This window comes from Megalobrama amblycephala, linkage group LG13 (assembly GCF_018812025.1).
Source record: "Megalobrama amblycephala isolate DHTTF-2021 linkage group LG13, ASM1881202v1, whole genome shotgun sequence".
In the NCBI taxonomy this organism is placed as follows: domain Eukaryota; kingdom Metazoa; phylum Chordata; class Actinopteri; order Cypriniformes; family Xenocyprididae; genus Megalobrama; species Megalobrama amblycephala.
In genome coordinates this window covers 36966111-36978253 of record NC_063056.1, presented here as the reverse complement: position 1 = coordinate 36978253, position 12143 = coordinate 36966111, and the positions used below count along the sequence as shown (strand labels likewise).

The 12143-nt window shown below is 36.1% G+C and overlaps 1 protein-coding gene and 1 long non-coding RNA gene across 2 annotated transcripts; one reads left to right on the top strand and one right to left on the bottom strand.

Moving 5' to 3' along the window:
- Positions 1–2114: 2114 nt before the first annotated feature.
- LOC125243990 (neurexophilin-1) lies at positions 2115–3098 on the bottom strand. Its single transcript, XM_048153886.1, has one exon. It carries the CDS (start codon positions 2850–2852, stop codon positions 2154–2156), a length of 699 nt encoding a protein of 232 aa, XP_048009843.1. The 5' UTR covers positions 2853–3098; the 3' UTR covers positions 2115–2153.
- A 7006-nt stretch (positions 3099–10104) lies between these two features.
- Positions 10105–12084, top strand: LOC125280791. The gene is made up of 2 exons (XR_007187757.1): positions 10105–10746; positions 11258–12084. It is a non-coding gene; the product is annotated as an uncharacterized LOC125280791 (long non-coding RNA).
- Positions 12085–12143: the final 59 nt, after the last annotated feature.

Sequence of the window (12143 nt, the reverse complement as noted above, 5' to 3'; positions counted from 1 at the left end):
AACTGTTGACACATGATCTCAGCAAAGAAAAATCAATTACAGGAACTCATTAAGTTTTCCTCTGTCTGTCAGAAATTATGACAATATTCACCAGCACCTGCCACTGCGATCAACTTCTTATGTTCATAAGTGAGTATAGAGACACATATGTACTAGAGATTTTTCACAATTTAAAAAGAGAAAAGAAAATTATATTATTATTATAATATGAGCTATGAGTTTTATATCTATATATATAACAAATAGATAGATATTTATGTTTTTAATAGTCTGTTAATTTACTTTTGTAATATGAGTAAATAATAACAGATGTTCATTTGGTGGACTATTCATATTCAGTTCAAAATGGAAACCTGCTAAATAAAATAAAATGAAATAAAATAAAATAAAATAAAATAAAATTGGGTCACATTCCGTGTCAAATCAACCAGAGGTCCCTGGCTCAAATTTTTTCTCTTGGAAGACAAACATAAATAGTGATGAAAGCCAAAATATTAAACGTCACAGATGTATATTTACTGACTAATCCACTGTTTTGTAGATGGGGGTCAAAATGACAATGTTCACCTGAGATTTGGAGCCAAATTAGAGGGGTGTAAAACTGACTTTAGAAAGACGGCAGCATCATTATTTTATTTTTACACAGAGATCGGTATGTCTATTAGTAAAATCTGTTGACTTTAGCAATCTTTGTTTCATTATATCCCAACAGCGACAGTTCAAAAATGGTAAAAAGCACTTCTTGTGTTTTTTGCCTCAAGTTTGCATGCCTGTAACTCAAGAAGTATTAAAGATATCTTAATATTCTTTTAGATTCTGGTTCTTAAACTTTCCTGTTGGCATCTTCATTTTAAAGGCCCTCGATAGTTCATTCCCAGAGATATGGAGATCTTAATGCAGCTCCATGAGTAAATTGGTAAAATGTACACATTTTCAGTGGTCAAAAAACAACTGTGGGTCACTTTGCCTACAGCTGATACTTTTTTCTTTTAAAGAGGAATATCTGAAGAACAAATAATGTTGAAACTAGAAATGTATCTCATTTTTTCTATCATCTCAATAGCCTAGAATATACCTGAGTGCCATAAATACTCCTTTTCCAAAGTTTGCATGCCTGCAGCTCTAAAAGTATTCAAGATATCTTAATATCCTTCTAGATTCTCATTCTTAATAAACTTTTCTTTTGGAATCTTTATTTTTAAGGCCACGTAGATATTGGACTCAATGTTCAAACTGTTGAATTTTACCCATTTTCAATGGTCACAAACCAAATGTAGGTAACTTTTCTAACAGACTGAAATATATAGGGCCTTGAAATGAAGATTTCAAAAGAAAAGTTTATTAAGAATGAGAATCTAGAAGGATATTAACATATCTTGAATACTTTTAGAGTTACAGGCATGCAAACTTTGGAAAAGGAGTATTTATGGCACTCAGGTATGTTCTAGGCAATTGAGATGATAGAAAAACACGAGATACATTTCTAGTTTCAACATTATTTGTTCTTCAGATATTCCTCTTTAAAAGAAAAAAGTATCAGCTGTATGCAAAGTGACCCACAGTTGGTTTTTGACCACTGAAAATGTGTACATTTTACCAATTTACTCATGGAGCTGCATTAAGATCTCCATATCTTTGGGACACTTTTATCCATTGAGGGCCTTTAAAATGAAGAAACCAAATAGAAAGTTTGTTAAGAACCAGAATCTAAAAAGATATTCAGATATCTTTAATACTTCTTGAGTTACAGGCATGCAAACTGGAGGTAAAAAACACAAGAAGTGCTTTTTACCATTTTTGAACGGTCACTGTTGGGATATAATGAAACAAAGATTGCTAAAGTCAACAGATTTTACTAATAGACCTACCAATCTCTGTGTAAAAATAAAATAATGATGCTGCCGTCTTTCTAAAGTCATTTTTACACCCCTCTAATTTGGCTCCAAATCTGAGGTGAACATTGTCATTTTGACCCCCATCTACAAAATAGTGGATTACTCAGTAAATATACATCTGTGACGTTTAATATTTTGGCTTTCATCACTATTTATGTTTGTCTTCCAAGAGAAAAAATTAAAAATTTGAGCCGGGGACCTCTGGTTGAGTTGACATAGAATGACCCAATTCCATTTCTCTCATTATGAGGTAAAAGATCATCCAGAAGGTAAATATGGAGACTCGCTGTGGTAGTTATAGTCCGGACAGACTTTCTGCACCAGTTTATAGTCCAGGCTGTAGAAGTATATGTAGACACAAATGACTTTGAACGGTTTTGAGCAGAGCCACGAGACATAGCTGTGAGTCTGGTCCTGGTCGCAGCTATGAGACGGGTCATACCAGCAGCGTGCGCTTTTGGTACCTCTCTCTACCTTCTCATGCTCCACCCTGCAGTTAAACATCCTCGACTCCACCGAGTGTAGAACGGTTTGTTGAGTCGTCGCATCAAATTCCACAGCTTTGCTTGGAGGAACCAGCCCTATGGAGACATTTCCACCTCCGGTCGTGTTGTATCGGAAAAAAACGCTAAACGTTCCATTGCCGTGATCCACAATCTTCCCTGTGATGAACAGGTTGAGGCTTGCGGACTTCACTTTGCACTGGAAATCTCCCCAGCCGAACATTTTCTTAGCTTTTCCTCTTTTCACTGTGAGCCGTTTCCTTGATTGTTGGCCGGACGGGTGTGTCTCCGTCAGGTTAGGGGCCCATTCCCAGAGCTCCTGCTCGGGACATGGGCGGAGTTTGTTGGACAGGAGGCCTAGGATGGGGTCAGCGTCACGAACACCAGGACTTGACTCGGGCAGAGGGTCAGAAACAGCACATGGATGCTTCATTGTTGCCTTTTGCCTGTCCATATGAAGAGACCTTGAGGTCAGAGGACTATCTCCTTTGGCCGATCTGATCTGAGACAAACAAAGTGAGACTTTTAGACTTTAGAGAATGAGTTTTGGACACTGAATGAAAAAAACCCCCATCATATCAGAAAGGCAATATGTCCTTGACTTCACCTGAAATGATTTGACAGCAAATCTGTCATACAAGAGAGCTTTTATTAGTGAGCTCTTGGATCAATGACCCAAATGTTACAGTTTGTTACAGTATGTCACTTATCATAGAGCAGTTCACATCGAGCGCAGGGTTCAGCGCAACGTCAGTCCTGAAACAAATATGGAGAACCAAAAGGTGTCAGGGAGGTGCCTGTAATTGAATTTTGGCCATCAATATCAGATCAAAATGACCTAGAGGAGCGTCAGGGAAGCATGGTCTGACTTACAAAGCGTAAAAGAGATGGTGTTAAAAGAGACATAGATAGATAGATAGATAGATAGATAGATAGATAGATAGATAGAACCCAAATTCCGGAAATGTTGGGACGTTTTTTAAATTTGAATAAAATGAAAACAAAAAAACTTTCAAATCACATTAACTAATATTTTATTCAAAATAGAACATAGATAAGATAACAAATGTTTAAACTGAGAAATTTTACACTTTTATCCACTAAATGAGCTCATTTCAAATTTGATGCCTGCTACAGGTCTCAAAAAAGTTGGCACGGTGGCAACAAATGGATGAAAAAGCAAGACATTTTGAAAAAATTCAGCTGGGAGAACATCTAGCAGCTAATTAAGTTAACTGATATTAGGTCTGTAACATGATTAGCTATAAAAAGGATGTCTTAGAGAGGCAGAGTCTCTTAGAAGTAAAGATGGGCAGAGGCTCTCCAATCTGTGAAAGATTGTGGAAAACAATGTTCCTCAACGTCAAATTGCAAAGGCTTTGCAAATCTCATCATCTACGGTGCATAACATCATCAAAAGATTCAGAGAAACTGGAGAAATCTCTGTGCGTAAGGGACAAGGCCGAAGACCTTTATTGGATGCCCGTGGTCTTCAGGCCCTCAGATGACACTGCATCACTCATTGGCATGATTGTGTCAATGACATTACTAAATGGGCCCAGGAATACTTCCAGAAACCACTGTCGGTAAACACAATCCGCTGTGCCATCTGCAGATGCCAACTAAAGCTTTATCATGCAAAAAGGAAGCCATATGTGAACATGGTCCAGAAGCGCTGTCGTGTCCTGTGGGCCAAGGCTCATTTAAAATGGACTGTTTCAAAGTGGAAAAGTGTTCTATGGTCAGATGAGTCCAAATTTGACATTCTTGTTGGATATCACGGACGCCGTGTCCTCCGAGCTAAAGAGGAGGGAAACCTTCCAGCGTGTAATCAGTGTTCAGTTCAAAAGCCAGCATCTCTGATGGTATGGGGGTGCATAAGTACATACGGTATGGGCAGCTTGCATGTTTTGGAAGGCACTATGAATGCTGAAAGGTATATAAAGGTTTTAGAGCAACATATGCTCCCCTCCGGCCTTGTGTATTTCAGCAGGACAATGCAAAACCACATACTGCAGCTATTACAACAGCATGGCTTCGTTGTAGAAGAGTCCAGGTTATGAATTGGCCTGCCTGCAGTCCAGATCTTTCACCTATAGAGAACATTTGGTGCATCATTAAATGAAAGACGACCACAAACTCTTCAGTAGCTGGAAACCTATATCAGGCAAGAATGGGACCAAATTCCAACACCAAAACTCTAGAAACTCATAACCTCGATGCCCAGACGTCTTCAAACTGTTTTGAAAAGAAGAGATGATACACCATGGTAAACATGCCCCGTCCCAATTATTTTGAGACCTGTAACAGGCATCAAATTTGAAATGAGGTCATTTTGTGCATAAAATTGTGCAATTTTAAAATTCTCAGTTTAAACATTTGTTATGTTATCTACGTTCTATTGTGAATAAAATATTGGCTCATGTGATTTGAAAGTCTTTTAGTTTTCATTTTTTTCAAATGTAAAAAAAGTCCCAACATTTCTGGAATTCGGGCTGTAGACAGACAGACGGACCGATGGATGGAAGGACGGACGGATGGACAGACAGACAGACAGACAGATACGGACGGACAGACAGATACAGACAGACAGACCAATATGGATGGACAGACAGACAGATAGATACGGAGGGACAGACAGACAGATACAGGCGGATGGACGGACGGACAGACAGACAGATTGATAGATAGATAGATGGATAGAGAGATAGATAGATAGATAGATAGATAGACAGACAGATAGACAGATAAACAGATGATAGATAATTATCATGACAAAAAATATTCCACAGAGGTGACAGTACAGAAAAAAAAGACATTATCCATTTCCAGCCCCCTGCAGCGATAAATTAATGGGATAATTTACGAAGATATAACAAAAACCTTTCATCTCGTTCACCTCATTTACATTTCAGAATTACTTTTTTATGATACACAATACAGTCAGACATGCTGCTTTACCGCCAGAATGCTGTGAAACATAATTAACTTCATTTGAAGACTGACAGTTTTCCCAAACAGCTCTGGGCAGGATTACGGCTTTCCGATGGCAGATTTATAGGAAGCTGGTTTAATAGATTAGGTCTCCAGCAGTTATACACTGCCATCACACTCCAGCTATAAATAAGATCAAGGTGTTCCCAACTAAGAGTTCATTTTCCAAAATGGAAATTTATGGAGTTGTAACATTCGTAAACCTTATTCAGAGCACCCAGATGAGGTAATGCCAGTGAACAATAACACCTTCAGCTTGGATTAAAGCATGATGTTGGATGATGGAATCCAAGCAAACAGAATGGAACTTGTGCAGAGATCATTTGAATGATTCTTCTTAGAATGATGAATGTAAATTGTGACAAGTTTGAAAACAAACAATTGACTTGTTTGAAAGCTGCCTTGGAAACAGATTTGAAGTTTCAATATTTAATGTCTTGTGTTATTGCATCACTAAGCTGTTCTGGTTGATTGCTATAGGCTATCTGTCCGGTTGTATCTGTCACACATCCATCCATCCATCTATACTCATATCTATCTATCTATCTATCTATCTATCTATCTATCTATCTATCTATCTATCTATCTATCTATCTATCTATCTATCTATCTATCTATCTATCTATCTATCTATCTATCACCTACATAACCTAATATATAACCTAAATCCTGTACAGAGAAAATGTAGTATGTATAAATGTAATATATATATTATATACAAATATATAAATTATATTGCAGTCATATGCTGTTTACAAAATACTATGACCATATATAATACTCAGACCAGGTAAAAGAAATGTACAGTGCAGTCAGTCAAAAGATGATTGAAATTCACCTGCAAAGATGAAATCTCGACATACTGTAAGTCATCTGAAACATTCCCAGAGGGAGATACTACCTCTGAAACCTGCATCCGCCTAAAGATGAAAAAGAATCCGTGATTGCACAGAATATTAGTGAATAAATCAGTGAGCCATGATTTAACTCCATGGATCATGGGTAAAAACATAAACAGTGTGCTGTAATCGGATTAAGGCAAAGTTAACGGTGGAGCAATTCCACTGAACACGTCCAGGTGAAAAAAAGGATAACCCAAAAATCGAAACTTATGATATCAACTCAACAGCTCTTTTCACAGAATTCATATATTGGATCTTTATCTCCAGGGGTCAGACACTTACAGTCACACTTATATATTTATATAAAAAAGCAATAATCCTTTTGAGGCTCAAGCACCACGTTGCCTCTTATTTCAATTAGAGACAAATCGATCTTCAGTCTGATGTGTGAGCTGGACCTTACACAGGGAGCGGGTGAAGAGAGGGGGAGGAGGCAAGAATGGAGAGACAGACATCAACACAAAACACTACTTCTGGTTCTTCAGCTTACAATGCTGGAATGTTGCATTATTAAAAGTATCTGATGAGAAGTCCTGGTCTGATGAATACTGGAAAACACTTCTAAAACAATAAGAATTATGAACTGCAATTACAAGGGAGATAAAATTAGATTACATTTGTAATCTTTCTCATGTGTTTCATCTGAAATAAAATTGCTGACTTTTCTGTGCAGTATTGATCACCAAGACCATTGATGACCAATACTGTGTTCATTCACATGATATTCTTAACCAACCATTAAATTAGAATTCCACCCACTAAAGTATTGCTGACAGAAAGGAAACTGGGAGTAGAATGTACTTGCATCTGTTAATGCAGTCAAGATCCATCATTAATGATTATCATAAAAAGGAGAAGGAAGTCGATTTAGTTGCAGTTAAAGAAAAGTGGTTGGTTGGTCTTAGCTGGTTTTTACAGGTCTGATTTGATTCTTTCAGGGTTTTTTTTTTTTGGGCACTTCAGCTGATCAGAAGACCAGTGGAACCATCTTAATGGATTAGTTCAATTCAGAAATATAATGAACATGATTACGTAATGCATGGCACATCACAGAGCAGTGCAAGATGAGCATTTTTTGGTTAAAAAGTATATATATATATATATATATATATATATATATATATATATATACTTTTTTTTTCAACCTGTTGAACCCTGTTGAAGTCCACTATATGGAGAAAAATCATGGAATGTTTTCAAAAACCTTAATTCTTTTTCGACTGAAGAAAGAAAGACATAAACATCTTGGATGACATGGGGGTGAGTAAATTATCAGGAAATTTTAATTCTGATGTGAACTAATCCTTTTAACCAGCTAAGACCAGAAAATAACCTCAAACTGGTTTTTGCTCTGTCACATGATGATTTGTTGTCAAAAATATATACAATGCTTATAGTTTAATGTTTATATTCTTGTCGGAATTTCTTTCTTAATTTAGAATCAGAGGATCCTAAAGAGACTTTGGTAAACATCTCATAACACAAACACTATATATTAAAATAAATATTCAATGAATGTTACATTTATTAATAAAAATCAAAGCTTCCAAGTAATATGGTCACAGAATTTAAAGTCTAAAAAAAAATGATTTATCAAGGAATTATTAGCTTTAATATCAAGACATTCTGTGGAAATTTCAGGCTCAATTTCAGCATTTGATATTGATATAATACCAGTGTTCACATAATACTAATTCATCCTTCATAAAGCTCTCACAAACTATGTTTCAGTCTTTGATCTTCCATGATTCGTAATTGATCCCATTAGGATCGGTTCCAAATTCGGACAGAAATTCCTATAGAAATCATGTACAGTATGTATTCCTTTAGGATTTGAGTTGACTGCCTGTCTCTGTCTGCAGCGCTGAACCTCAAGACAGCCAAATACATCAAAGAGCAGGATCAACACCCGCAGCGTAGACGAGTATAAGAATTAGTGATAAAATGTAAATGTACTTACATCATATATAGAAAAGAGGATCATAAGATGCATCAAACTGCTTGCATTCATCATCATTTAGAAGGTTTTCTGACTCTTGAACTTTCCTTACAGCCGTTCTGATCCCTGTGAGATTCTCAATGGGATTCAATGAACTTCACATGGGAAGCTGATCGTCCTGATTCAAGGCTCTTCTCTGCCGAGGTGCTGTGCGCTGTGAACACATGGTCACTCAGCTCCATCTGACACTGATAGATTCAGGATGAACGCCTGTGAATGTCGAGTCAACCAATCCAGCTTCAGATGCACTTTATGACTTTCATTAATACAGTCATTCCTACAACCCAGTATATTTGTCATGTGCCCATCATATCTGTCTACATATAGTGGATAAAAGATTAAACATATATGGAATGAAAATTCTGCAGCATTCATATTATATTATAGACATTATAATACAATATATGCACTCTAAAAAATGCTGGGTTCAGCCTGTTAATTGTTTTATTTTTACCAAGGTGCTATATAATTTACAAAATAATTAGTGCTGTCAAATGATTAATCGCCATAAATCGCATCCAAAATAAAAGTTGATGTTTACCTAATATGTGTATGTGTGTACTGTGTATATTTATTATGTATATATAAATACACACATGCATGTATATATTTAACAAAATATATTATATTTAAATATAAAAAATATATATATTCGGTAAACACCAACTTTTATTTTGGATGTGATTAATCATGATTAATCGTTTGACAGCAGTAAACATAATACATTTCACTCACTCACTCACTCACTCACTCACTCACACATTCACTCTCACACACACACACACACACACACACACACACACACACACACACACACACAGGTTTGTTTTTGTGAATTGTGGGGACATTCCATAGGCGTAATGGTTTTTATACTGTACAAACCATATTTTCCATCGCCCTACACCAACCCTACCCCTAAACCTAACCATCACAGGAAACTGTGCACATTTTTACTTTCTCAAAAAAAACTTCTGTATGATTTATAAGCCTTTTGAAAAATGGGGACATCATAAGTCACCCTCTCCTTGTAATACCTATGTCATACCCATGTCATTGTACAAATTTGTGTCCTGATATGTCGCAAAAACGCCCGCACACACACAAATATACACAAAAAGGAATGAAATTTCAAGAAATACACTATATTGCCAAAAGTACTGGGACACCCCTCCAAATCATTGAATTCAGGTGTTTGAAATACGTTCTGAGGAAACTATTTTGCAAATCGCAATTACGTTACATGCCAACATATAAGCAGTGCTATTACGTTGGTCCTTAACCTAATATAAGCAGTGCTATTACGTTGGTCCTTAACCTAATAAGCCAATTTATTGCAGTGCTATTACGTTTGTCCTGAACATAATACATCCAAAGCAGGTTTCTTTTCACACGTAGCAGCTAATGCTGTTCATTTTGTTTTAATTATTTACTCCCTTTTTTCTGATCGGGCTACAAAATATTATTTATGCCAGGGGGAGTCAAATGGCGGCACCCAGATAATTTTTATCTGGCCCTCCAACTGGTTTTTGATGTTTAAAACCGCTCGCAATCTGATATCAAAGTCCCCGCAAAGGTTTAGCGTTTTCAGCGGTGAGTTTAACGTTGTTGCAAAGATTTTTCTGATCTCGCCAGAATAATGTGAAACTGCTACGTTTTGGTTGCTATGAACAATATTTTATTTTCTGCATCAAAATAAGGTTTGATTACATTTTAAGCAAAAAATATATATTTTATTTTCATAATATTCATTCAGTGAATGTACATAATCACTCGCTTGCGCGTTGTTGCAAAGATTTATCTGATCTCGCCAGAATAATGTGAAACTGCTACGTTTTGGTTGCTATGAACAATATTTTGAGTTAGTTTCTGCATAAAAATACGGTTTGATTACATTTTTAGCGAGAAATATATATTCTATTTTCATAATATTCACTCAGTGAATGTCAACCCGTTCTCACGCTGAAGAAGTCTCCTTCAGAACACATCGCGATATTTGGCATCAGTTCGCGTGTGCTGGATGTTGGTAAGTAGTCGTAAATACGCTGTTCTAATGTTTGATATAATGTCTTTTCTGTTTGCAGATATTAATCAGATTAACGTTAGCTCCCTCATGTTCAGTCACTGCATTATATCTGTCACCTCCGCTAAGGTTTTGCTTTTCATTGTTTTCTATATTAAATAGTACTAAACTAGGGTGATTAAACACTGTCACGTGACGTGCAATATATTGCACAATATATATAACATATTCATATCAGGTTCAAAGTAGTACAAGTGTAGTTTCAAAATGGTATTTGTTGTAGAAGCACGGTAAAAAAACAACACTTACCATGCTTTTTACCACAGTATTGGTAGTTTTAATTTGATTTTTGTTGTAAATACAGAGTAACCACAACACTTATCATGCTTTGGATGAAGGAGACAGAAAGCTGCAAAGGCAAATAATTGCAATGGTATGTATGTGTTGCTTTTAACCCTTTATCAAACATTTTATGAAGCATTTGTTAAATAGTCTCACAGTAAATTAAAATTAAAGTCAAATCCTGTACATATTTATCACCCTATTTGTAAATCAGTTGTGCCCCTTCTTGGACAGTTGGACGTCCCACACATAAAAGTTTATATTAATTCCATTGAATTCTTTAAAATGATTACAGATTGGGCCCAAAATGTTCCAATGATACATGATGTCTCTCCGCACCTCATAACTACCTCTGTTTGCAAGAGTGGAAATTATCATTTGACTTGTCACATGACATCAGATATTCAATTATTTTGTCATGATCATTTACACTGCTGATAATGTCCTGCTTGCATGTGAAACATGTTATTTATTTATTTTTATTTTTTATTTTTTAAAATATGAATATAGCTTGCTATACTTTTAATCATGGAAATGCCCACACATCAGTGAACTTATTACATAAATGCATTTAACATTTAATTGTGCAACACTCTTTACAGAAGGAAATCCTACAGTTATGTATGAACTCACAACATCATCATCAAGTGCTGTGCTGGGCACATTGGGTAACAAGTGTCCTCCAACGTATCCAATTTGTGACCACATTCTCCACATCTTCCCATGGGACACCGACATTCTTCAGGCCTTCGTTTCCATGTCTTCCCCTGCATTCTCCTGGTGGTGTCCACTTCATATCTGTCTTTGGGTGTTGTTGTTTGGTCATGCTTAGGGTGTGTCCGGGGAGGTGCACCCTTCACTCTGTCACAGTTTTTAAAAGTCTTCACGTGGACTCCTCCTTATGATCTCCTTGAAACGTGCAGAACCAATATTGAAAATAGTAATTTATCTTTTTCCATATTCTTGCCTTTATCAAAGAAGCACCAGTGCTCATCCGGAGTTTTGGTAAAAGTTCTAGTAATGCTGCGACTATAGTCAAATATGTATTTCTGCATGTGTGTATAGCAGGTGTTTGTCCGAACAATTGAAGTTAGTGAGAGTGTTCAGGAAAACCCTCTGAGAACAATCAATATTTATTTAATTCTGTTTGGTGCTGATATAGAGTATTACAGAAATGACACATTGACATTCTGGACATTATTCTGTGAGTTTGTTACCTCTTCATTTAGATGGACTTGAAAATGTCTTGCATTTTGTTTCATTAAACCTTTTATTACAGTGTCACTATAGTAAATGTCCACCTTAACTACATCTATGGTATCATTATATCAGTACCTGGATAATGTAAATGTAACATACCCATGAATGTATTTTATAGAAGCATTTTATTGCTGAAAATATTTAACATTTATAAAATGCATTAACTATTTGAATTTGCCTTTCATTTAGTTACAGTAAAAGTGAACAATAAACACAATATTGTATTGT

Excerpts from the sequence above, each read along its gene's own strand:
- LOC125243990 (XM_048153886.1), bottom strand. The coding sequence starts at position 2,852 with ATGGACAGGCAAAAGGCAACAATGAAGCATCCATGTGCTGTTTCTGAC.